This window comes from Crassostrea angulata, chromosome 2 (genome assembly GCF_025612915.1).
Source record: "Crassostrea angulata isolate pt1a10 chromosome 2, ASM2561291v2, whole genome shotgun sequence".
NCBI classification, from domain to species: Eukaryota; Metazoa; Mollusca; class Bivalvia; order Ostreida; family Ostreidae; genus Magallana; species Magallana angulata.
Genome location: NC_069112.1, coordinates 77,742,173 through 77,770,148, shown reverse-complemented (window position 1 = coordinate 77,770,148; position 27,976 = coordinate 77,742,173). Strand labels below are relative to the sequence as shown.

General features: G+C 33.8%; 1 protein-coding gene and 2 long non-coding RNA genes across 3 annotated transcripts; 2 read left to right on the top strand and 1 right to left on the bottom strand.

The window, feature by feature from the left end:
* The first annotated feature begins 5 nt into the window (after nucleotides 1–5).
* On the top strand, nucleotides 6–27,898 carry LOC128170938 (thioredoxin domain-containing protein-like). The gene is made up of 9 exons (XM_052836718.1): nucleotides 6–207; nucleotides 468–545; nucleotides 2,049–2,156; nucleotides 3,066–3,204; nucleotides 3,850–3,903; nucleotides 4,812–4,907; nucleotides 5,624–5,761; nucleotides 8,005–8,041; nucleotides 27,420–27,898. Exons 1-9 carry the CDS (start codon nucleotides 51–53, stop codon nucleotides 27,552–27,554), a joined length of 942 nt encoding a protein of 313 aa, XP_052692678.1. The 5' UTR covers nucleotides 6–50; the 3' UTR covers nucleotides 27,555–27,898.
* On the bottom strand, nucleotides 8,451–14,883 carry LOC128170960 (uncharacterized). Its single transcript, XR_008241963.1, has 2 exons — nucleotides 12,461–14,883; nucleotides 8,451–10,730 (listed from the first exon to the last, which is right to left on the bottom strand). It is a non-coding gene; the product is annotated as an uncharacterized LOC128170960 (long non-coding RNA).
* Nucleotides 19,629–25,053, top strand: LOC128170955 (uncharacterized). Its single transcript, XR_008241958.1, has 3 exons — nucleotides 19,629–21,010; nucleotides 21,119–21,291; nucleotides 23,764–25,053. It is a non-coding gene; the product is annotated as an uncharacterized LOC128170955 (long non-coding RNA).
* Nucleotides 27,899–27,976: the final 78 nt, after the last annotated feature.

The window sequence follows — 27,976 nt, the reverse complement described above, 5'->3', positions numbered from 1 at the left end:
GTTCCGAATGGATTTTAGGGCCGCTTGTATCACGATATAAACAGACAAAAATGACAAACACGTGTACAAGTTTGATGAAATTACATATGTTGTGTTACGTTTGTCTTGTGATAATTTTCGCCGCAAAATCGGATGCCGTCAATTCCATTACTGCATCTGAGATAAAAAGAGAGGTTGAAGTCAATAAATATGTACTAGTTTTATTCAGTAAGTTGCTTATTTAACATTAAATTGATTGTCGAGGAAATGCGGGTTGAAAATTAATTGGTTTCTTGATAGTCTTCTGCATTCAATTAAGAAATCAATATATATTTTTATCTTTTAACTGTCAAGTAAATAGAGAAAATATCAATATTCAAACTCTTAACAGAAAAATTATCAATATTGTTTTAAGAAGTTGTTTTGATGAGTATAACAATTTCATGAATGGAATAGTGTGTCAAATGACATGTTTACCATGTTGACAGTGAATGGAAACAGTGAGACCAATAGAGCAGCAGAAGAGGTTCTTTCAAAGATAGAAACACCTGACTTGTATGATCAAGGTATTCTAAATCAATGTTATAAATGTGTATTATAATTTAGGCTCATGCCATAACTGTCACGCTCCTACTAGCACTAGCTATACTCTGTCCCTGGATTTTGCTTCTACCACTTATCGCTTGATATTTTGATAATAATAAATACCTTTATGCTCAAACTACGTTCATCCACTAAAATGAAAAATGTCCAGATTATCTGTTTTTAAACGCCCTTTGTACCGCTTCAGGTTTCAATACACATCCAAAAATAGAAAGTCTACAGAGATTTTGCATTGCATCAGCCATTAATAAGCCCAGAAGATAACGTTGAAAAATTGCGCGAGGTGTCCCGAGTACTTCCGCATGGAGAAAAGATGTAAACATTTTCCATTATAAATCTTCGCAAGAAATTTGTTTTCGTTCCTGTAAACGTTTATGAGTGAAAAGGGATAATTTGTCAATGAAGTTATCTTGAATATTTTCCATTTCATCGATTATAACTGTACTTTTTTCACAGGTTTGTGTATTTTTATCAAAAATCATCAAAAAGTGATGGAAGCAATAACTTGGGACAGACTATAGGGGGTTAACCCTTTCAGCTCAGTAAGCCTCAGTTTGGTAAGAACATTCAAGTTTTAGAAGTGAAGGATTCCAGGTTCAGCTCTATTATTGATAATTTCTCCTTTTCGATTACATTGGCGCGCTGCAAAATAACCCACATGGAGTACATTGAAGCATTTGTTGTGAGATTTCTATAGACTGAGGATAGAAATCTCAAATAAGAAGGGAAAAGAAATTCATTGATGTGTATCTGGGCTCAGTATTACCACACTGCTACTCGCACAAACTACTTTAACCCTTTAGCTGCTGCTCAGTCGGTAGAGCATTGGTTTTTTTAACTAAAGAGTCCTGGGTAATTTCTCCTCTTCCATTTAATTAACTTTTTTTTTTACAACCTATGAATGAGTTATAAGATTGGAGGTATAATGACTTACCCCTAGTCAGGTGCTGAACTATCTGGTTCAAACCGGTCTGCCAGTCACTGAAAAAATAACAGTGGACCAGTCTGGGATGTACTTCCAGTAATTTGGATACCTTCAGCTGATATTATTCCGTTATCATACATTTCAATGCAGTTACAAGAGCCCAATATGAATTTTCCCATGAATCTAGTCTGAGGGAGGTGCCCTTTCAGATGAGCTACATGTATCTGTTGCCTGCATTCAAATGTTTTTGTTGGTCCGAAGTCAATGTGCTTACTGTGGAATCATTTAATTAAATTCGTGGGAGACAATTTTCGTGAATTGGTGGTTTTTTGCTTATTCACAGGAATATATAATTTCGTGGATGCCTCACTTTTCAGTTCATTGACAATCAGAAAACTAGATCTTTTGTGATTAGTTTTCATTAAGCATGTAAATTCATGGGGAATGTCTACCCAAGAATAGCACGAAAATTGAGCCACCACGATTCTAATGATTCCACAGTATTTCTATACGTCATACATGATCGTACTTTGTATTTCAGAGGTGGTTCGAGTGACATGCAGAGACAGGAATCTAGCGGCCTCTCTAGGAGTGATCTCCTACCCCCAGCTGATGTTTTACAGGAGTCAGGTACCCGCTATGTATGATGGTAAGTGTCCCAAGGATTCATTGAATATAGTAGGGAGGATGTATTGAAAACGTTACAGCTGGATGGGGAATTGAGACCCTGCAACTCTAATCACGAGCTCTTCCACTGAGCTGCAATGTACCTACAGTCGGCCAATATCCAACATGTGTATATTTGAGAACCTGTCCCTGTATCAGGACATATTATATTCCTAACATTATATGATAATATTTACATTCTACTATGTTTTTCCATTAAATTCCGTGATGTTTAAATGCCTCTAAATGCAACAAGTAGTCAAAGGTCAATATTGACGAGTTTTATTATGACGTCACAAACGTTGAACGCTGTAAACTGCAACGTCACAAGCGAAAATCAAAGTTCACGCTTGTGGCTGTTACTGTGGCTCTTCCATTAATATGAACTTACCCTTAGGATAAGATAGGAATTTTAAGGTATGGATCACATTTGCAGACAAGGCAAAAAGTTAAAAAAAATGTAAATATAAGCATTAAATCATGATTTTTTGAAGTATACACTCTCATAACTGCAGCGGTGTGTGCATACAAATTTTCATAAGGCGCTAACGCGCCTTACTCAATTTGTATGCACACACCGCTGCAGTTATGAGAGTGTATACTTCAAAAAATCATGATTCAATGCTATATTAAATTATTAATTTATGGTCCAACTCGGAATATTCAGTTTTACATTGACACCAAAATTTTAAAGTGATAAATTTCATTGTCATATCTATATTTTAGGTTAAAATAATAAAATGGAGTTATTTCCCTTTTCGAATCTTGCAATGAAAGTAAAGAAAAGTTTTTGCCTACCACGTTTTATTATAAATGAATAATTATTATGTTAACCTCGTTAACATTAACTATGATTATTTGACATTGACAGATTTTCCTATTGACTTTACAGGTGAACTTGCTGCTCCTGCTGTACAGAGTTGGCTAGAGCAGGCAAGGGAGGTAAATCTGCAGACACTGGATGACACGTCATTTGAACACCTGACCCAAGCATCAACTGGAGCTACCACTGGGGACTGGCTGGTTATGTTGTAAGTACATGTGTACTAATCGCAATTAATCCCCCAGGTGTACTTATCCCCCAGTCAATGAAGAGAATTTTTATTGCTTACCTGTCTCTAGTCAGGCACAAGCCAAACAGACTGTGGAGCTTATTTAATACCCAGAAATTACTTGGAAACAGAACACTAGTGCTCTCCCAGTAGAAGACAATAGAAAACTATTTGATTAAGAGGGCTCAATGGTTGTGGCCATATTTTTAGACTGTATTGATCTCCTTTAAAAGAAGAGCTCTTTTATATTATATGAAAATAGGAAAATGCCCAAATTTTTTAGGTAACATATGTGTACTTTTTCTGTGTAAATAGTAGTTTATAGCTAAAGAGATCATATCTTGAAATTTTAGGAAGATCTGATAGCAAATTTGTTGACTCCGCAACCTCCTTAATGTAGAGAGGCAGAGTGTATCAATCAATTTCAAATTTAATTCAAGAAGTATAAGTTTTTGTTCAATTTTTGCTATGTTCGAGATAGACCATGAAAATTTAATAGAGCAAAATGCACAAAATAAGGAGTAACAAACACAAGTTGTTTGTTGCACTTCGAGGGTCGCAATGTTTAAAATGACTTTCAGTTTCAGTTCATTTCATTGTAATAACTATCTTTTTATTTGAAAGCTACAAGGACTCCTGTCCGGAGTATTTACCTGCCTTGGAAGGTGCCGGAGTTCTGTAAGTTGGAAAGAACTTGTAAGCACTTTAATGCCTTATTCAGACCTTCACACTACAGATATTTCAGTAGATGTGGGAGTTCATTCTTGTAAAGAACTTGTAAGCACTTTAATGCCTGATTCAGACCTTCACACTACAGATATTTCAGTAGATGTGGGAGTTCATTCTTGTAAAGAACTTGTAAGCACTTTAATGCCTGATTCAGACCTTCACACTACAGATATTTCAGTAGATGTGGGAGTTCATTCTTGTAAAGAACTTGTAAGCACTTTAATGCCTGATTCAGACCTTCACACTACAGATATTTCAGTAGATGTGGGAGTTCATTCTTGTAAAGAACCAAGCACTTTAATGCCTGATTCAGACCTTCACACTACAGATATTTCAGTAGATGTGGGAGTTCATTCTTGTAAAGAACCAAGCACTTTCATGCTTGATTCAGACCTTCACACTACATGTGGGAGTTCATTCTTGTAAAGAACCAAGCACTTTAATGCCTGATTCAGACCTTTTCAATACATCTGCAAAACTTTAAAAACTTAAAAAGTTTTCTAATAAATAATAATTCAGTGCAAATTTTATTGTTTATTGTTTAAAGATAATAAAGTATCTGTATATTTTGTCAAAATTTCTTATGATGCTGAGCATTTATCCATATTTCTTACAGTTCCTAACTCTCGGATAATAATGGCGAGGTTTTGATATCCGCAAGGGGTGCTTCTTGTGATTTCACGTGGATATAAATTCCTCATGTTTAATTAGGAATACACAGTATATAATTCTTTCTAATACTTGTACTAGTATGTCCATCAGTCTCTCCACAATCCTCACCACCCCATTGTATACCGTGAACGAATGATATCATCATTCTGAACTTTATATTAAATATAATTGTCTAAAATTTTCAGAATCCGACAGAAGACGAATGTAGCCAAAGTCAATGTAGAGGAAAGTCCAGAAACGGCTGAGAGATTCCACGTCCAGGATTGTCCTACGACCTACTTGTAAGTCAGTTAATGTCAGAAACCGCTGAGTCCTAGTTATTGTCCCAATTATTGTCTGGCTAGCTGACCATTCCCATTCTAGAGAAAGTTTTAGTATTTTTTACAATTTATGACAAGAAATTAGATACATCTTATAATGTTACTGGACCTAAGTGAATTTTACGTAATATACTAATGTTCACGACAAGTACCAGGTATTATTTTTGACCACTCTTATTTTGACTAGTTCATGTCGAGATGAAGATACGCTCATGAATTAAGCGAATATTTTTTGCACACAAATACAAGTTGTTTAACAGTAATCATTTCTTTTGATACATGAAGTTAATCATTTACAGGGATCTATTTTCAAGTTGTGATTTTTTTAAGGTTGTTAATTTATTTATCAAATGAAAGAAAAGTTTTTCTTGTATAGTGTCTGTGCAGTTGAGAACCATGCAGTCTGTCTAAACTCTTCATGCTGTTCATTGTTAAATAGATTGTAGATTTTGTATTGTTAGCAAGTTAGGGTCAGCTAAATGCTATATATAATGTACCATCACATATATTGAGTTTAAAAGAGATTCAGATCTGTTACATACATATACATGTAATGTTAAATAAAGTATATTGTCCATAAACTATGAGTTAGCTAAGATGCTCTCAGTCAAATCTGTCAATAATAAATAGCTATAGGGTGTTAACATAACTTTAATGCTAATTTTTTTCCCTTCCAGATTTCATCATGGGAAAATGTATGGTTATATTTCTCAGACGTCATCAGAAGTTTACAGAGTTAAGTCCCTTGTGTCATTCGCCACGTCTTGGTACAAAAATGTAGAGGGAGCCAGGGTTCCAGCGATACCTACCGCGTTGTAAGTCGAGATCTTTTCGTTTCCGTAAAGGATATAAGCCAAAAACTGTCCATTCTGTGAGAGAAAGAACTGATCGAGGCACGAAGGGCCGAGATCAGTTCTTTTTCTCACAGAATGGACAGTTTGAGGCTTATATCCGACTTAAAACATTCTCCTCTTTTGTTTTAAGAATGGACTTCAACAGGTACACCAGTAGACAATGAAAATAGAGCTATTTATAACCACCCCTAACAAAAATGCAGTCCTCAATAGAATTCTGTTTCTATTGTCTACTTAGTGGACAGGTACAGGTGACTTTTTAGGTATAACTTGAACTGCATGATTTATCATTCATTCACACAACTTGTGTTTAAGTATCGAGATGCCTTCCTCTGATGGAGAAGCATTTTCTAAAAATAACTCAGTCAAAATGCAAGGATGATTATGAAAATCATCCAAACACGGATGGTGTTCTAAGTGACATTCTAGATATGGAGGCTGGGCCAGATTTTGTTTTAATTCAGAACTGTGTCTTTTCTGATATCTCTGATGAAGATATGATTAACGCCAGTCAAGAGGTAGAGAGCAATAATAGGTTTTTAAAGCCTCTGAATCAGCAGGATTTGGATGACTTAATACGGAGTGGTTTATCTAAGAAAACGGAGGCAAAGTCAAATCTGGATTTTCCTGATTCCACACATGTATACATGTATACAACTGCATTTGGATTATTTTCCACTCATGTACCAGTGCATTTGAATTATTTTACAGAGTTGTGTCAATTCATTTGGATTATTATATTTCGAAGCGTGCTTAATTAAATTTCATTTTGTTCTCAGATGTATGGCTTTGCATGGTATTTGTTTTATTACACGTCACCTGTACCTGTCCGAGGGCAATAGATCATACTGTGCTGTTCCCTGCACCAAGAGAAAAAATTCTGGTCTATTGACTGTTCAAGCATTAAATAATTGTTTTATTACCTAATTCCTTTTTTAGCTTTCGGGGTTTACAATTTGCATATTGCAGATGGTTTTCGTGCGATTATGCAATATACTCAGATTTTATTTTCATCTTTTACATGCACAAAACCTGTTGCATGCATTACAACATATCAATTTAATATTAGTTTACACAAAGAAGGGGGAGTCTTCAACCCATTAGATTTATATAGTCTTTTACCCTATATATAGCTTTAAAACTGTTGATTATTTGATACTCCATGCATTTTGATAACATTGAATTTGGTTTCACCAAGTACTAAAAACAGCGTCTATGTAAAGGAATATACATTCCCTGAGAACTATCGAAAGGATGTAACATTAACATACCCGCGTTCTTAAATACATTGCCGGTCCAATAGATCGCAGTCTATTGACCGGCAGTCCAATAGATCGAAGTCTATTGACCGGCGGTCCAATAGATCGCAGTCTATTGACCGGCAGTTCAAAATAGACGCAAATATTTAATATGTAATAAAACAACAAAATCCCGTTGATTAGGTAATAATTTAAAATAACAAAGGTTTGCATAACAAAAATGTTTTAATGAAAATTTCTATTGGGTTTGAATATGTTTTTGTGTTTATTTTTTCTCACAATATACAGAAACTGTTTTTGGGTTGTTGTTTTTTTTTTTAGATAATTTAAAAGTGAATATATGCACAATTTGTGTAAAATGGAAAGTCACATTTGCTAAAGCCACTCAATATTTGATTATTTGAATTGTATCTCCTATAATTATAAGTTTTTATGCCAATTCATCATCGCAATTTTATCCATTTTAAAATATGATGAACTTCCATTTAGATAAGGAAAAGTAAGAATTTTTCTGGCTTCAGACTGTTAAAACTATAAGAGTTATTGTTCTTTAATATATAAAAAAATTGTTAATGTTTTTTATTCAATAATTCATATTAGGCAATATAACATGTTTTATGTAATACCACTCAACAGATCGAATAATTTTTCGCTCCGAATGGATTGAATTTGAATGGTATCAAAGTATTTAAGTTAGAGCTACATGTTGCACATTGATCAGTTTGCCAAGTGTTCCTAAACCAGCTGATTTACAATATACATGTATTACATTTTATTATCAGCACACGTCTATATAATTATGTGTATTGTTTAAACCATAATTATTCTAATTCCCACTGTAGCATGTATTTAATTTTCAGACAACAAGTAGCTCAGTTTGCCGTATCTGTGAATACCGCTGACAAATGTAGTCAAGTTTTTAAAGTTTACCAATTTTAATTTCAGTGACAAACTGACAGAATCAATAGCGAACTATTTGAAGGTATGTCAATCAAGGCTGGGAGTGATATATTGTTTAGTTAGTGAGTGTACCATCAGTACCATGGTATAGTGTTTGGGGTTTTAACATGGTATAGTGTTTGGGGTTTTAACATGGTATTATAATAGTGTTTGGGGTTTTAACATGGTATAGTGTTTGGGGTTTTAACATGGTATAGTGTTTGGGGTTTTAACATGGTATAGTGTTTGGGGTTTTAACATGGTATAGTGTTTGGGGTTTTAACATGGTATTATAATAGTGTTTGGGGTTTTAACATGGTATAGTGTTTGGGGTTTTAACATGGTATAGTGTTTGGGGTTTTAACATGAACGCGTTCCAAAATAAAAACAGAAAATCTTTTTGTCTGTTTTGAACGTTTTACCTCATAAAAGCACAAATATAAGCAAATCAAGACAGTTTAAGCTTTATTTTCCGCATAACACAGCATAACACGTAACAAGAAATCAAGAAACTCTTCAGAATAGAAATTTACCCCCAAAAACTAACCAAGCTTCTCTGTATATATGGAATTAAGAATTTTTAAGAGGCCTAGGGGTGTTAGGAGAATAAACAAGTAAAAGACAAATGCATAAACAGTTACTTGTGAAAGTGAAGCTGTGACATATCCAAAAAATTATACAGAATATACTTAAATTCTATTTACAATAAATTGTTATTTTCAAGAAAAAAATCGAATCGGTTTTTTTCAGAGTAAATTTACCCCCAAATACAATGCATTTTATGCAAGCGATTAATCTGAGACAATGGATTATATGTTACACTGTTCGGGTAAATTTACTCCCAAGATGAAACATCGTCTTTACAAATTTTCAACCTTAAAATCTATACAGGTATGCATATCTGTTGCAATTCTTTGGGGTAAATTTTCCCCAGCACAAGACGACATCAATACAAAGTCGACGGGATAAAGAAATACAGAAATTGACTGTGTTGCAATATCTTTGGGGTAAATTTCCTCCAACACAAGAGGACATCTATATAAATTCGGATCGTAGCGATATAAATATACACAAAATGACTGTGTTGCAATTCTTTGAGGTAAATTTCCCACAACACAAAACGACATCTATATGATCTCAAAGCTTTAAAAATAAACAGAAAATAACTGTGTTTGAATTCATTGGGGGTAAATTTCCTCCAACACAAGACATCAACTTTACAAATTTGAAGACTTAATGATAAACAAAAAAATGACTGTGTTACAATTCCTTGGATTAAATTTCCTCCAACACAAGACGCATCTTTACAAAGACAAAGCCTTACCAAAAAAATGTATGCGTTACAATTCTTTGGAGTAAATTTCCTCCAACACAAGACGCAGCTTTACAAAGTCAAAACCTGAAAAAAGTTTCTGTGTTAATTCCTTGGAGTAAATTTCCTCCAACACAAGACGCATCTTTACAGAGACAAAGCCTTACAAAAAATGTATGCGTTACAATTCTTTGGAGTAAATTTCCTCCAACACAAGACCGTATCTTTACAAAGTCAAAGCCGTAAATTAAAACCCTAAAAATGACAGTGTTTCAATTCTTTGGAGTAAACTTCCTCCAACACAAGACCGCATCTTTGCAATGTCAGAGCCTTAAAAAAAATGTCCGTGTTACAAATCTTTGGAATAAATTTCCTCCAACACAAGACGCATCTTTACAAAGACAAAGCCTTACAAAAAATTTCTGTGTTACAATTTTTTGGAGTAAATTTCCTCCAACACAAGACCGCATCTTTACAAAGTCAAAGCCTTAAAAAAGTTTCTGTGTTACAATTCTTTGGAGTTAACTTCCTCCAACACAAGACGACATCTTTAGAAAGTCGAAGCGATAAAAAAAACCAAAGAATGATTGTGTTGCAATATCTTTGGGGGTAAATTTCCCCCAATATAAGACGACATCTTTACTTTTAAGACTTTATAATAAACTAAAAAATGTGTGTGTGTGTGTGTGTGTGTGTGTGTGTGTGTGTGTTGCAATTCTTTGGGGGTAAATTTCCCCCAACACAAGACGACATCTTCACAAAGTCGAAACATTAAAAATAAACAAAAAATGACTGTGCTGCAATTCTTTCGTGCGGTCCCACACAATGCGGACAGTCAACTTATCTACACTGGTCGTCTTATCAAACACTGTTTTGGAATGCTTTAACTATAATTTGAATAAGTGTAGCATTTATTTATTTTCTTTAATCGCTAAAAAGCTACATATTCGGTTTAACTATAATTCGGAGGGATGATCGCAATATTAATCAAAATTTAACTAGGAAGCCTTTATGTAATTTCTGGCATTTCGGGTACATTGGTTCCTGGGAGGATTTAAAGACCTACACGCCAAGCTTTCACAATCGTACTTTTTTGCGACACTTGGGAAAATATATAGCGTATAGAGTAAGATCTCTAACGTTAGATGCCTATATAAACTTATATTGTCTTCCTATTAAAATTCCTCGAAAAATATCCACCCTGACGCGCTGATATGTTTTCACGAAAGTTGTTGCCAATAAATCCTTCCAACACATCCAGTCAGTATCTCATGAATATTCCGTGTCTGATATACATGTAGGTGTTCAACATATAGTCTTTATAACTGGTCCTGATACACAAAGGTTGGGTCTCATTTTATCCGAAGAAACATGTGTTCCCCATTTCAAACCAATCCATACTTTATTCAGCTACATGTACCTGATGAATAATTAAGATAAAAATTGACTATAATAGTGGATAGTTTGTACTTGTATCTGAGGAAAAGAAATATTGTATATTTTGTTTTAGATTTAGTTACTTTTAGAACACAATCAGAATATAAGAATTAATAATTTCAAATGACTTGATTTTTTAATTGCTTATTAACTTTTTTTCTGTTGAAAACACTTATTTTGAAAGATTTGTGGCAAATCGATATGGGGATGGGGGGGGGGGGGGGTGGATGGGGCTCTATACAAGTTGACAAACATACGAAGAATCATTTGATTATAACTATTCGAAATTTTAAACATAATTATTTATTTGAAACTGCAACAAATTAATGTGCGTTGTGTATGATGGATCCTTGGAGCACCATTTGAATTTCCGCGACCAGTTGTTTATTATCTTATTTTAAAATTATTCAAAATTATTCATATCATGGTGGACTTGTCTTTTTTCATTTATTATATAAGGGTTATTAATACACACTATCTCCAGTTTTTCCCTCATATCTCAAATAATAAATATATTAACAGGTTTTTTTCTTCTAGAATAATATCCTTCATTCTTTGTTTTTTGAAAGCTAAAGAAAATAGCTGCCACATCGAAGTATTTTTACAGCTTTGAAAACTAAACGACTGCATAGGCGCTTCCCAGCTAATTTTGTAAATGAAGAGTGATATCTATTTATGTGTATTTACCCTCTATACTATAAAATCAATGGTACAGAGGGTAGACATATATAAATAGATACCGTTCGTCATTTACAAAATAAGTGGGGGAGCGGTTACATTTATGCAGCCGTTTATATCTTATAAAGCGTTATTCCGAAAGCGTAAACAACGCTTAGAAATACTTATTTGTTATGATGTAAGATTTATTATATTTTCTAACGAGCGCTTTAAAATAATTTACCTGCAACCTTTTAACAAACTGCCAACGGTTTTGTTCTAGTTCGAGTTTCAATTTAAATTCCTTCGAATTTAACATCCGCTGTTTTAAGAAGTGCGCACATACATGTACATGTATAGTAATAACCTTAAAGCGGGAACAAAGGTGAGAAGTATTCTAGTAAATATTCAGTTTCGCTTATTGTACAAAAATATCAGGCAACATCGGTGTTTTTGTTTCAATAAGGCACTGTTGGGGAGGGGGATGGGCTCCCAGCAGACATTTTTAAAAACATTAACATATAAAAAATGAAACTGAAAGTAAAAGGAATACTACGCACCCCCCCCCCCCCTCCCCACGGTGCATATCAATACATCTACAACTTTCACATTGAATGTGTGCAAGTGTGTGTCTAGAATTAATTGAAAACCCATTTTCGCTTATCCTCAAAATTCTTATCCGAGGTGAAGGGGTGCTTTTGGTGGGATAACCACGGTGCAAATATAAATTTAAAAGTAGTTTTGAATGTCACTGCTTAGATTAACAAGGACTGGTATATCTAAAAAATTATAAGTATATTTTAAATATTTACTTTATATAATTACTTATTAATGAAAACACGGATTTGAATTCTCAAACTTGGAATAATGGGCCATGTTTTTGTTGAAACAAATTCAAGCCCTCGAGTTCATGTACATTGCATAATGGCAGTTTAATATAAAATATAAATATACATGTATGAATGGGGTTGATTCCCTTATTTCAAGTTTTAAATGTTTTCTATTACATGTATGCGAGATATTCTGAAAGAACAACATAAAGTTTTAAACAGATACCTTTATCGCTGTTCCACTTCACTGTTTACTTCCTCCAAAACAGTTTGCCTGACTTTTCTGTAAGCTTGCAGATCGCATTTTATCACTATTCTCATGAGAGATAATTCCCACAGCGGTGGGTCTGAATTATGTGCTTCATGGCATTGATAAAATACAGATTAACTTTTCCTAAAACTTGCAACGACGTTCACTGATTTGGGGATTCATTCACGGTCCTTGTCTTCGCACTTCTGATGTATCGCTATGCAATGTACAAAACATCAGGATATGAAATGACCCTACAATCGTCATCAGCAATATATATTAACTTTATTCAAAATTTAAAGACGATATATCATGTACAGTAATAGCTAATTTGTGATTTGATTAATGTAACCGGCCTCCTATATACTCCCTGTAGAAAAATAATAGTATTCGTTGAGAATATCATTTTTTTTCGGGAGGGGGGTCCTACATGTTTTTTGCTATAATAGTATGTAAATTAGTGAATTACTGAAAGTGGTTGTGACAATCTCTATCAATATCAATTCTAAAGATAGAAATATTTTGTGATACAGTTTGTTTTCCGAGCTACATAATCTTTCTATGATACATGTACAAACAACCTATCATATTAACCATATCATAAACATATTTTGCAACTAAATCTGGTATCTAATACCAAACATGGCTGCGATGTTACATGTTTTGCAACCAAGTTGTGAAAACCCCAATGAACTGTATACTGTTGGGTGTTTAACTGCATGCCATTGTGTACATGTGGATATTATATATTTGGAATGGATGCATTTGTATTCGTCAAAGGTGTTTCATCTTAAATTATATTCAAAAGAGACCTACCTATAAAAAGAAGCATGAACAGGGTACAAAGTTCTGAATGAAACTGAAATTTACTGTTACACACCATGACTGACCATGGGTTTTGACCTATTAGAACTTTGTGACTTGAAAGAAATTAAAAAATCATGACAGTTTTTAAACTTGTAAGCGCATAATTAAGATGCGCCGTTTACCGCATGTCAGGTATAATCACATTAATCGAAATCTTAAAGGCAATACAATGTATAACTTCTTTAAGATGTATATACATTATAACATTCTAAATCTGTGTCTTTCTTCATTGGTCGCTGATTATTATTTTTAAAATTGGTACAAATCACGCATATAAAGAATTATAAACGTGTATTTTTGCAAAGACTCCTACGATGCTTTGAATAAATTGTTGCCTTTACGAAAACCATTCTTAGGTCCTGTCACATTGTCCCGATTTACACTACAATTTCTTACAAATTACAATTACAAAAGTTTAAAGTCGAAATTTTCGCCAGGCCAACTTGCGATAAATCTTAGACACTGTTTTTTTTTCAAATCTTGAAAGAAAGATCTATATTTATAACAGGAGAAGTCGTGGCGATTTACGTTCTACGCACTGATATCTTGCTATATATGAGTAGGTAGATAAAAGACAATTATATTTGCTAACGATCAGAAAAACACTGGAACTATCACAGATTATATACAAGATATACACACATGAGTTTGATGCATGCCATGAGCAGGTGCCCGAGGCAATATTGAAAATATATTACAGTTCTGAAATTGTCGCGAATTGCTTCAACTGAAAACGTTCGTTAAATAAATCAATAAGTAAAAATTTATTGTAGAAAGTAACAAACAATATCAAAACAATACATGTAGTGAGACAGGTACCCGAAGCAATGTTTGAAGTATTTTACAATTTTGAAATAAGATGTTTATTACGGGGCGCTCTTTCCCGTACATGACAAATTCTGGGCCAACCTTGAGCTTATTCTCTTGTTGTTGGAACCAGCCTCATGAAACCTCCAACAAGCCAACACGCTTTAGTTTTCAGACTTTTATATAGACTTTACATGAAATATACTTTTATGTGAGTTTGGTATGCATCAGCACTGAAGGTCTGATTCCAACTGTCTTTAATTTACAATTCAGAATTATTATAATCAAATGAACAATGTTATAACACTTTGAAGGATTAACATAATATGTATTGGATATTTTCTTATATCAGTATCTCTGTTTTGAAATTAAGATGTTGAATGTCAATTGGGGAGTTCTTTTAATTGACAGAGGTATACCAATTTAAAAAAAACAAAATTATAGATCAATGGTTTTAAGATACCCTCCTTTGGTTTGACAAGTAACTAAAGAACAAGCCTTGTGTATATCACAATACAGGAAACCAAACTGAATTTTACAGACTGACCCCCCCCCCCCTACACACAAGCACTATATTCTCGCTGAAAACATTTTTCCAAAATTTACATATTTAAAAGGGGGTTTCTAATATGGAGTCCCCTACCCCCTTTTCCGAGCATGTTAGAGATTCTTACTCTCCAATGTACAAATACTTTATGCGCGTTTAGAACTACGAGCGTGCAGTAATATGGCCAGTGTTGAACTCTCTAACTCTCTCTCTCTCTCTCTCTCTCTCTCTCTCTCTCTTACATGTACAAATAGTTCATGATGCGCGTTTACAACTAGGAGTATGCGGTAATATTGCAAGTGTTTTAAATGTCTCTCTCTCTCTCACTCTCTCTCTCTCTAACTGTCTGCCTGCCTGCCTGCCTGCCTGCCTAACTGTCTGCCTGCCTGCCTGCCTGCCTGTCTGTCTGTCTGTCTGTCTGTCTGTCTCTCTCTCTCTCTCTCTCCCGTATGTAACGAATATGAAACAGAATGAATTTTATTTTCAAGCCCTGAGTAAAGCATAAACTAATTGAATTTTTGTACGAAAAGTACACATTATTCAAACAGGCCAACGATTATATTAAAACATGTAGTATGACAGTTGATTTAGTGGTAATTGCAAATTTGTATTTATAATTACTGACCCAGAAATAGGAAATTTAACGACACCAGATTAAAAATGTGATCGGTATAATATTTATAAAATAATCGAAAAAAAGATATAAATATAAATTTAAAGACGTTTTAAGGGATGCAAATAATTTGCAGATTTGATTTGTGGATTAAGGTGTCCTGTGTTATCCATGAATAACAACTCGCCCTCCTCGAACCGTTATCATAATCATTTTCCCCAAAAAAATGTTACTCAGGGGATTTTGACTTATAGTGCTCTAATAATTTAACTGCCGCGTGGTACTCCTTTGTTCTCATAACGAGCAGGCAGATCAGAATAATGTGTTTTATTGTTGTTTTGTTTTGACAGTCATAAAACAAGCATTATCATTATACCCCCGTGTGATATTTCTATATAATGCGTCATCTGGGTAACCTAGAAAGTCATCTGACGGGTGACCAGCAGAAGGTCGTATATCCCGCGGAATAAATACTAGTAACATGTTTCACCGCTTTGAAGATCTATTGACATTCCATTCAAAAGTTTAAAAAAAAAATCAATTCTCCTTGAGAAATCTCATTTCTTTCCATCGATGCCCTTTGGGAAATACAATTTTTTCTTGGAGGGGGGGGGGTCTTATTGTTATAATCTTTATTGTTGAATAATATAATTATCACCATCATGAAATAAATGTAACTGTAATATTTAATTCAATTACTGAAAAAGATAATTAATAAAGAATACATTTCAGAACACAGGGAAGTAAAAATGCTATGTGTGTGTATGATATTAGAAGATTTGAAATGACTACCAGTTGTACATTAAATTCAATAGGAAAAAAACGCAGCAAATCACATGCCATCCGATTCCTTTTTTCCACCAACAAAAAACCTTGTATTTATCAATTACTCGGTCACACCATCGTAATCGAATCAAATCTCGCTTCATCTCTATGTATTACAGATACCCAATGAACACTCTTAGCAACTTGTAGGATACGCGGTGTAATATATGTAAACTCTAGTACTACGAAGTCTTGCGATGTCAATTTGATTAAAACGGATTTTAATCAGATTGTGCGGATGCACTGCGAATGTAGAAGATGTATTGCGAATACATGTATGTGAACGAGTGCAATGCAAGTTTAGTGCGATTGTCTACGAATGATTACATGTAAAAGCCATACTGTAGCAACGATTGCTCAGAAACTCGCAGCCTTTGGCGATTTTCTGCATTGAGGTAAAGTAGTAGATACGACTCAATCTACGATGAACTCAGAATAAGTTCTACTTTTGAAGTCGTGCGTTATTGTAGCGCAAAACTGTATCAGCGTGATGTGTATCAACAACGAATTAGAGGAAACACATGAATATCAGTAAGTCACAATATGATTGGATATTACTGCGACGAAGAGAGCTCATGTAGAAATCAGTTTTACAACGATGGAATACAATATTATATACATATATTTACATCATCCAGTGTCTTTGTGATAACACTACGTATCGATTTTGCACTATATAACCCATAATACAAATGACGCCAAATTGAGGCGCCGGCGGGGTTTGCTTATTTATAGTTAAAAAGATTTAATTGTACGATGGCTTAAAATTATATAAGTAATAAGGAATCATTCTTTGAATATTATGAGGTGATAATTTCGGTCGGGGCGTGATCAAATCTATCATAAAGCACTTCGGGCTTTATTGGATTTGATCACGCCCCGACCAAAATTATCACCTCATAATACTCAAAGAATGATTCTTTATTCCTTATGTAGTACACTGATTGAAATATCATACTCAGTTTTAAATAACTATAGAAGAGTTTTGGTATGAATCTTATTGCTCCAATTAATATACTAGTAATGTCATTAGAGGCCAATCCTCGTTTGTAAACTTTGCACAAGCAACATAATTTTGTACGAGTACTTCTACCAATTTTAATAGTCAGCGTTACAGGTGCAATTTACGATACATGTACATGTTTATTTGCTAAGCGTCAACTGAGATATGATTTCATAGCAGCTGCAATTAAATGTCGGTCCGTCTGGCTTCGGCCTGTCTGTCTCTCTCCATTTTGTCCATCAGCTGTTCCACTACAGATGCCCCCCGCCCCCCCAAATGATATATAATAAACCAGCATTCTGAGAGCATTGCAGAGGCAATACACGCGTCCTCTACCGGTTTGTAATTTTTCTATGAAAGCTTCGAACTTCGAAGCATACATCTTTTTCAAAACTATTATAAACGAGATGTTATGCTTTAATCAGAGATAAAAGAACAGGGGACATTCAAACTATATAGTTGATGTGGAAATTAAATAAAAAATGGGTAAAATAATACAGTACTCTTTATCTTATCTCTTGTAATTTCGCCAAGTCCTTTAAGAATTTGCTGGTAGAAATTTGTGAAAACAATGCACTGTTATGCAGAATATCATATCTTACCGTTCTGTACCCCGAATCAACAGAACAACCCGATAACGAACCCGATTGTAATAATACAAAAAACCCTGTCGATTAAATTTATAACAAAATGCTTGACACTATTCAACAGAAGTCATTTGTTTGTTAGAAACAATAAAAGGAATTGTACAAGTAATGCATGCACGATATTATTACTGACTTCATACTTTCCTCGTTTATTCAATACACACCTAACCTGATAACGAACCCGAACATTAAAAAATTGGAATATAAAAAATTAATTTTCTCGAAAATATGTCAACCAGACGCTACAAAAGTGTAAACTGTAGTTTGACATTTGAAGGTGTTCAGCAAATTTTATATTATTCCTCAAACGCATAATGAAAAAAGTGTGGAAAACTGAAGTGGGATAGACAAACGGACGGACAGACAGACAGACAGACAGACGGACGGACGGACTGACGGACAGACGGACGGACGGACGGACTGACGGACGCTAGACGAAAGCTATAGTCCCCTCCGGTGAAACCGGTAGGAGACTAATAATATATTGCATCTCCGCCGCAATTTATTTGCAATGCAGATAATGGTATAATATCATCCTGGCTCTTCTCATAAATGACAATTGAAGACTTCAAAGTCTGATAGGCACATCAAATAACATTGACTTCACACAAATCTGTTTTCAAATGTTTTTAAAACTTAATGCATCAACGTTTATTCACATATACACCAAAAACTAAAAAAAATTATATTTCACGAATGTGTAAAAGAGCAATCGTTACACAGTACGAATACTCAAGCTATGTTAACGAATCAAATCTAGATAGGCGACACACTGTCAGTATTAAAGCTAATGCGAGACTGGCTGTTATTTTTGATGATGCAATAACATTTATGTGCAGATTATCCTTTTAACATGTTTATTTATGAATAAACGCTTGCAATATGACAAAATGTAGTTACATGTACTATGCATATTTGTCAGTGTTAAAATCAAGATATGTCAGGGGAACAATATGAGAAACATTCACCCTAATAGAGAGTGTTGTTGATTTTGTGTAATTTTGGCCTGTGCAGTGTGTACAGAGTATTGCGACAATGAATATACATGTATCAGCCTGACACAAAATATGTCATAAGATCTCATGATAGCGTTTTCATAAAACTAATAAATCTAAGATAAACATATGGTTGTAAGAAATTTGAGAATAAGAGAATACTGAACGTTCCGGTGCCATATCATACATTGGAAATAAACTCGGTAATTAGTCCGAAAGAAACATAAACTTTGTGAATAGAACTATGAATATGAATATGATTTTGGACATCACCAAAAAGTTTTTCTAGAGATATATGCATCCCATATTCTACTGGAATGTGACAGCAATTTTTTTTCCCTCGGTATGAATGAAATTCAAAATGGCAATACTGTCAATTTTCTAGAATATCCCGAGACTATATTAACTATTGAGGTAAAAGAGTAGTACTATGAATGATTTACTTTAAAACCTTTTTTACTTTTTAAATGCAAGTGTGCCAGAAATTAAAATTTTAAAGTTACCAAGGAAAATCTCCATCATGATACAGATCTGTAAACTTGTCCCCTCTCTCTCTCTCTCTCTCTCTCTCTCTCTCTCACACACACACACACACACACACACACACACACACACACACACACACACAATTCAGAGAGGTATATTAAAAATCAGTTATCCTTGTGTATATGCGTCTAAATATTTACATAACACTTCATGCCTATGACAGTATCCGTGTTTTGACCACGTCTTATCGAATATGTTGAGCCACCTTTTTTTTTTTTGGGGGGGGGGGGGGTTAATGTTTCTGAGAATCGAAAACTATGTGACATAATACCGTTAACATGTTAAATACATGTTAAATACATGTAAACCATAATTAAAAGGTAAAACTTTTTCAAAATTTATCGAATAGGATCGCATCTGTTCTAGTGGCGGATGATGTAGCGCACACATTCAAAAAGTCACATTAAGTTCAATGGGACGACGATTGCGTGTTCCATCTTTTTAGCAGATACACTTTTACCACTTATTGTCATATCTAACTATTGAGATCTTTATTCAACAAACAATCGATAGAATATCAATATTTTAAACTACTTCGAATCGAAATAAAGCTTCTTTCAACGAGACAAAAAAATAGCAAAACATTTCATTATTATAATATAGCTTCTCGCATTTAGTCCGAGTTATTTCTTGTTTCTTATGTGACCTTTTCTCTGAAGCATAGACGGACGTTCTATATTGTTACTGCTGGAGACTGTTTTTATTAAGGCTAGAACAGACAAGTTACGATTAAATCATATCTGTAAATCGATATTATCTACCGGTTACAACTGATTTAAATAATAACTAATAATTATAATTGTCAACGTTGCAGTCTACTTTTTTCTATTTTGCAATAATATCAAAATGAACTTCATATTTTAGAACTTTATTAAAACATGCAGCTATCACTGTGATTGCTATGTCAAATTTTAAAATACACCTAGGACATATCAAACGATATCTAAGAACAACTGTGTTGGATGAATGAAAAAACCCGTACGTATGCAACCGTCTTCCTATTTCACATATTTCTGTTTAATTCATTTACTGCTCAAGTACAAGTTTAGGGAATGCTATTGACAATTGTGTCCGACATTATTAAACATGTTTTTTCGTACATGTATAAACATTTATTAAATTAATAATAGAGATTGTATAATAACTGCTATGTTTCACGTATCCATCATGTTCTGGCTTATTGAGATAGAGATATATGTTTATAACAAATTAGTCATATCATCAGACTTTAAGCGTGTTTGAACTTCGATTCTCTGTGCAAAGTCCGATACTTGGTGTTACTTGCTGATCGAGCGCGGCTTCCATCTGTGGAATTCTTCTTTTCAAATTGAACAGCACGTTTGAAAACACGATTAACGGAAAAACCACAGACATGCATTCATCTGACCGATAAATTGCTATGACACCCAAGGGATCTCTGAACATAGCGGTCAGTGCCAGCACCGACATTGCTGGCCATAAATTGTGTTTAATTCCTACACGTCACTTTGAAATCCCCGACTATGAGACAAGGAGATAAAACGCGACGGCAAATTTATGAAGACTCCTTTTGCATTGTTTTGTCAGCTTTATTTTTGGCGGAATTGATATCGGTCCCCCATGATCAAGAGCATCAACTGTAATGTCGATTCATCTTTTTATCGGTATACAATTGCGCCATATCCAGAATAAAACAAGTAAGTACTTTTTTCAATCTACCATGATACTAATCAACAACAGTCATACTGTATGCCATTTTACATAATGCCATTACGTATTTGATAAAATCTTTATTTTTATTTAAGAATGACGAACTTTGCTGGAATATTCGGGGTATACGCTCGGACTTTCTTTGGTTCAACTTTAGGAAACCCTAGCTGCACAAATGTGGTATATGTTAATGCCTCAAAATGCGGTCAGCCGATTCGCATGGAATAATCTTTATAACAAGATCATGGCATGTTTGTACACATAAATGGTAAGTATATGATAAATAGTTCAATTTGTGCATTGTTCTTCAATGAACTCATTGTATACTCTTCACGTACTCTAAAATGGTGAATATAGAGGCGGATATCGAAAACGCTTAATTAAGGGATGGAATCTTAAATATTTGTATTACTCTATCATAAATAACGCACTTATAAATAAGACCAATTCTTTGTGAAGGTAAATGACGGAGGGGGGGGGGGGGGTCATGTTAAATTCTTTTTTCAGTGCTGGTCCCAGGACGGGTGGAGGGGGTGGGGCTTCCAGATCCGCGCAAGAGATGCACTGTACCTAAAATTTAATCAAATTATGATAAAAGACTAATTGTTCTACTCATTCTTCAGACAGGATTCTATAAAAATTAAATAGGTTCTAAAATTTGCTTGCGAAAATGACAAAATTATAGCCCCGTCTTCTCAAACTCATAAACATACCACGGTTAAGAACTGTGCGTCCTGTGAACGTGCTAATGGCGCAAACTCATTTTGATTATAGAAGAAATTCGAACTTGAGAAATGTTTTTGCGGATTTTATTGTTTCTCAAGACTTATCCTATATCTATGCATGTTTTCGGAACATCTCGTTGATCATATAGGCCTATGTAGTGCATAACGAGGGCGTTTTGATATATTGTGTCAATCATACCGTACGGGCAAATAAGGCGATAACAAAGATAAGTCACTTGAACATTATTGAAATCCAACCTACATGTTGATTTTTCTAGAAACCGTAGATGAAATAGATAAAACAAAACAATAGAAAAAAAAATTGTCAAACACATAACTTTAATCGAAGGCCTCTGTAAGTAAATCCCAAGATTGTATACTTTTTCAACGTATACAACATACATTTTTTTTTAGTATTGAAAAATCGGGGAATCTTATACATGTAGTTACCACACTCAGAAACACATATGAGTTTATTAATTGTTGTAATATCTGTCATCGGTAACAAATACGCTGTCCGATAACTGATATTAAACCCTCGCGGTTCGTGCATCACCAGATGATATATATGAGAATGACTATATGTGTACGTGTTTAGGAAAACTAAAGAATAGGATGTATTTGGATTCATACTGGTGGATTTTTTATATTGAGGGATTTGAAAGCTAAGTTAAAATCCTTTAGATATGATGCACCTATCGGGATGATGTTCATACTCAAATTAACCCTTCATAAATCAAAATAAAAATACACCAGCAAGTTTAAAGCAGTCATGGCGGGTCGCGCATGATTTATCAGAATTGCACTTTCTATTGACGTGCAGGAGTATTGGAAATTCAAATCCACGAATCCGTGCCTTTATACATATTATTTGAAATATCGACATTCTTATAGGCTTTACAAGATTTATATTTACAGTGACCCCCCCCCCCCCCCACCGCAAAAAAAGAGGTCATTTATCATTTGACGGGAATATTTTACATGTACATGTATGTCATTGCAGCTTATGTACGGAAGCGTATCGGGGCCTACACTTGTTGTGTTATAACTTATATACATTGTCATACTTTTTATCGTCTTATCAACATATAAACTATTATGTCGTTTAAATTATGCAAATATTTTCCATTGTATTGAGATGAGCTAACATAATTTAAATCATCTTATTGCAATTGATCTGTATTCTTGCTATATCGATTTAACAAAATAAGGAGTTAAAAATAATGAGTTTTAGTTATATCGAGAAAAAAATGTTGACATAGAACAATGTAAATGTATGTATATTATATTAAGCATATTAACATATATGTGTTTTCATTTCTTGGAAACATATGGTAACAAATATTGTTATCGAATAAAATTTCGCGGGGGCGGGAGTGCTGATGGTGCGTCACCTCTGAATCTAGCTGTAGACTGACATTTGTGGAATCATTGGAATTCGTGTATGCTCAATTTTCATGGATTTCGTTAATGCTAATTTTCGTCAACCATGAATTTAAATCCACAACCATTTATGAATAATAGTATAATTATATTTATTATTTATAATATAATTAATTCCACGAAATATTACCATTAACCTATTTTTAAAAAATAGCAAATTACGAATATTGGCTCCATGAAATTCAATCCACAATGAAGGAATTTAAAGAGGCATGGTCACGATTTTGGTCAATTTTTTTTAATTATTATTTACAATGCTTTAAAGGCGTATTTCCTCTTATCAAATTAAATTTGGGTGTCAGTCGATGAGTTTTAAGCAAGATACAGAGCATACAATTCTTCGTCATGTAAACAAGGCTCGTGTCCTGTTTTTGTTTACATAGGTTAAATATATCAGTAAAAAATCTTTTTTAAGCTGATTTGTCTATCCTCTTATTCATCTTAAGCATATATAAACAGTTCCTAACTCCCTACTAATGAACGTTACACAATTTGAAACGATTATATGACATTACCCCACTTAGTTGTCAGAAGCAAGGTGATTAATTTCATGTTTGTCTTTCCTTTTCTAGAAACTGAAGACTAAAGTCCAAAACCTAATACACTGAGAAAGCGGACAGAAAATGATACTCAAGTTCATAATAAGCATAACTACTTCAATTAATAATAAAAAATATATATGTCTATCATTCTAGAATGTTTTCTTTATTAAAATGGTTTCATTGAATTGTTTTAGTTTTCCAGTGGAATTTTTCTTATCAGGTCTCATTTGTTTGCAACTTTATCTTCATTTACTAAATGATATTTTGATTTTGATTGTGAAATTGTTACATAAAATCGTCAACGTACATGTAGTTTAACTGATGTTATGAATATTCATTTTATTTAGTCAATAATACATTTCTTGTATTGTTTAAACTATGTGTCGAGAGTTGAGAGTGAATATACCCAAAAAATATAAAAGATGTACATGGATGCGTTTTGTATACATTAAAGTTAAAAATTACGATGTCTTGCATTGGGGTAAATTTACCCCATAAAACTGCAAAACAATCATGATCGGTATATAGTTTATAAGGTTTAAACTTTGTAAAAATGACGTCTTGTGTTGGGGGGTAAATTAATCCCCCAACAATGCAACACAGTTATTTTTTGTTTATTTCGAAGACTTCGATTTGTAAAAACGTCGTCTTGTGTTGGGGGATTTTTACCCCCCCCCCCCCCCCAAAAAAAAAAGAAAAAAGAATTGCAACACAGTCATTTTCTGTATTTTTTTTGGGGGGGGGACTTCGACTCTGTAAAGATGGCATCTTGTGTTGGGGTAAATTTACCCCCAACGAATTGCAACATAGCCATTTTTTGTTTATTTTTAAGGCTTTGGCTTTTTAAATATGCCATCTTGTGTTGAAGGAAATTTACCCCCAAAAGAATTGCAACACAGTCATTTTCCGTATTTTTTTGGCTTCGAATCTGTAAAGATGGCATCTTGTGTTGGGAGAAAATTTACCTCCATTGAATTGCAGCAGAGTAATTTTTTTGTTTATTTCTATGGCTTTGACTTTGTAAAGATGTCATTTTGTGTTTGGAGGAAATTTACCCCCAAAGAATTGAAACACAGACATTTTTTGTTTCTTATTAGGTCTTTGACTTTGTAATGCTGTCATTTTATTTTGGAGAAAATTTACCCCCAAATATTGCAACACACGCAGTCATATTATGTTTAATTATATAGCTTTGACTCTGTAAAGATGTCATCTTGCGTTGGAGGAAATTTACCCCAAAGAATAGCAGCACATCTTATTTCTGTATATTTTTATGGCTTCGACTCTGTAAAGATGTCATCTTGTGTTGGAGGAAATTTACCCCAAAGAATAGCAACACAGCTTTTTCTGTATAGTTTTGTATATTGTTATGGCTTCGACTTTGTATATATGTCATCTTGAGTTGGAGGAAATTTACCCCCAAAAATTGCAACAACGTCAGTTTTTTGTTTATTTGTATGGCTTTGAGATTGTTTAGATATTTTCTTCTGTTGGGGGGAAATTTACTCCCAAAGAATTGAAACAGAGTCATTTTTTGGGGGGTAAGGCTTCGAGATTGTTAAGATGTTGTCTTGTGTTGGGGGAAATTTACCCTCAAAGAATTGTAACACAGTCATTTTCTGTTTATTTGTTAGAGTTCGACTTTTTTGTTTCTTATTAGGTCTTTGACTTTGTAAAGATGTCATCTTGTTTTTGAGGAAATTTACCCCCAAATATTGCAACACACGCAGTCGTTTTATGTTTATTTATATGGCTTTGACTCTGTAAAGATGTCATCTTGCGTTGGAGGAAATTTATCCTAAAGAATAGCAGCACAGCTTATTTCTGTATATTTTTATGGCTTCGACTCTGTAAAGATGTCATCTTGTGTTGGAGGAAATTTACCCCAAAGAATAGCAACACAGCTTTTTCTGTATAGTTTTGTATATTTTTATGGCTTCGACTTTGTATAGATGTCATCTTGTGTTGGAGGAAATTAACCCCCAAAAATTGCAACACAGTCATTTTTATGTTTATTTGTATGGCTTAGAGATTGTTTAGATATTTTCTTCTGTTGGTGGGGAAATTTACTCCCAAAGAATTGTAACAGAGTCATTTTTTGGGGGGTAAGGGTTCGAGATTGTTAAGATGTTGTCTTGTGTGGGGGGAAATTTACCCTCAAAGAATTGTTACACAGTCATTTTCTGTTTATTTGTTAGGGTTCGACTTTCTAAAAATGTCATTTTGTATTTTGGGTAATATACCCTCAAATACTTGAAACAGTTATACCTGTATATATTTTAAGACTGCAAGTTTGTAAAGACGATGTTTTATCTTGGGGATAAATTTATCCAAACAGAGTAGCAGATATTCCATTGTCGAATTTTACTAAGACTTACATGTACAAAAACTGAATTGTATTTGGGGGTAAATTTACTCTGTAGAAAAATAACAATTTTATTGTATCTAGCATTTAAAAATATACTGTATATTTTTAGGATATACCACACAGCTTTATTTTCACCAATAATTGCTAAAGCAATTGTCTTTTACTTGTATATTCTACTAACACCCTGTTTAAATTTTAAATCCAAAGTAGAGAGATGCTTTGTTAGTTTTTGGGGGTAAATTTCCACTCTGAAGAGTTTCTTGTTACGTGTGTCCTCTCTGTGTTATGTAGAAAATAAAGCTTAAATTGTCTTGATTGGTTTATATTTGTGCTTTTATGAGGTAAAACGTACAAAACAGACAAAAAGATTTTCTGTTTTGATTTTGGAACGCGTTCATGGTATAGTGTTTGGGGTTTTAACATGGTATAGTGTTTGGGGTTTTAACATGGTATAGTGTTTGGGGTTTTAACTTGGTATAGTGTTTGGGGTTTTAACATGGTATAGTGTTTGGGGTTTTAACTTGGTATAGTGTTTGGGGTTTTAACTTGGTATAGTTAGTGCTGGTACCATCAGTACCATGGTATAGTGTTTGGGGTTTTGACTTGTTGAGTTACCATCTTCAAGGCCAGGCTGCAATTAGGAAAAACTAACGTTGGATAAATCTTGTAAACCATCATTGAGTGTGACAGGATTGTTAAAATTCTCGTTTTATTTTTCATTCCTTTATTATTTTTTTTGGGGGGTGGGTGGGGGGTGCGGGATAAGTAAGATGTTTTTAAAATGAAAATAAATATTGTTTATTAATAAGTATACGCAAGTTTTTCTTTGAAAGAGATTCAAGAAGGACCATAGTCCACATTAAAAGAAGTGTGTAAAATTCCATTTGACAACTAAACATTACTAGTCCAAATTTGTGTTGCATGACTACGTAACATAACGCACTACAGCATAAGTATTTGAAATATAACACAATTTAAATGTGTTATAAGAGAAAAAAAAATAAGGCTTTTAAAGACAAATACATGCAAACCAAAATCAAAAACAATGTTATTGGCACCCTGATCTAAAAGATAAAAATCCCCAAAATTTAAAGGAATTCTTTGGTCCCTAAACTATGTTGGCTCCCTGATTGATGAAATGTTCATATTGTTTGAATATCAGTGGATTACAATTTGTTGATTTTATTTTGGCTCCCTAATGAACTCTTCAAAGAATATTTAGTTTAACAGTAGAAATATTCTATATACAATAGAATACATTATTTTACAATTTATTTACTGTATAAACATGTACATTGAAATTCATCTTTTTTTTCAGAAGAACTTGCAGTCCCCGGAAGGTGGTAACTTCCTGTTGATAGGGGGCACTGTATTGGCCGTCATAGCTTTTATTGTGGCTGTAGTCGTGGCAACATGCTCCAGGAATGCCAAGAAAACCGTTAAAGAGGATTAACCAGTAACGAGGATTAACTGGTAAAGGGGATTAACTGGTAATAAGGATTAACCAGTAACGAGGATTAACCAGTAACGAGGATTAACTGGGCATTTTTACTATAATCTGTAGACATTGGTTACATATGGCGTGTATGGCTGACGTAGGGCAATAAATTTGTGCAATATACATAGCGCATGGTACATGAGACCGATTTCAGATAGTATAAATCTTATTATGTTATGTTACTTATTTAATTGTTTGGAGGAGGCACTAAGTTTGAAACATTCCTGAGTTACATTAATTAAAGAGGTGTAAATTGACTGTCATAACATGTTTTGGTATTAATATAATAGAGAAATCAACATATTATTAGTTCTCTTTTCTTTTGTTGGGATACTCGAGGCATGAATATTTCAGGGCGGGCTTCATTTTAATGTTAT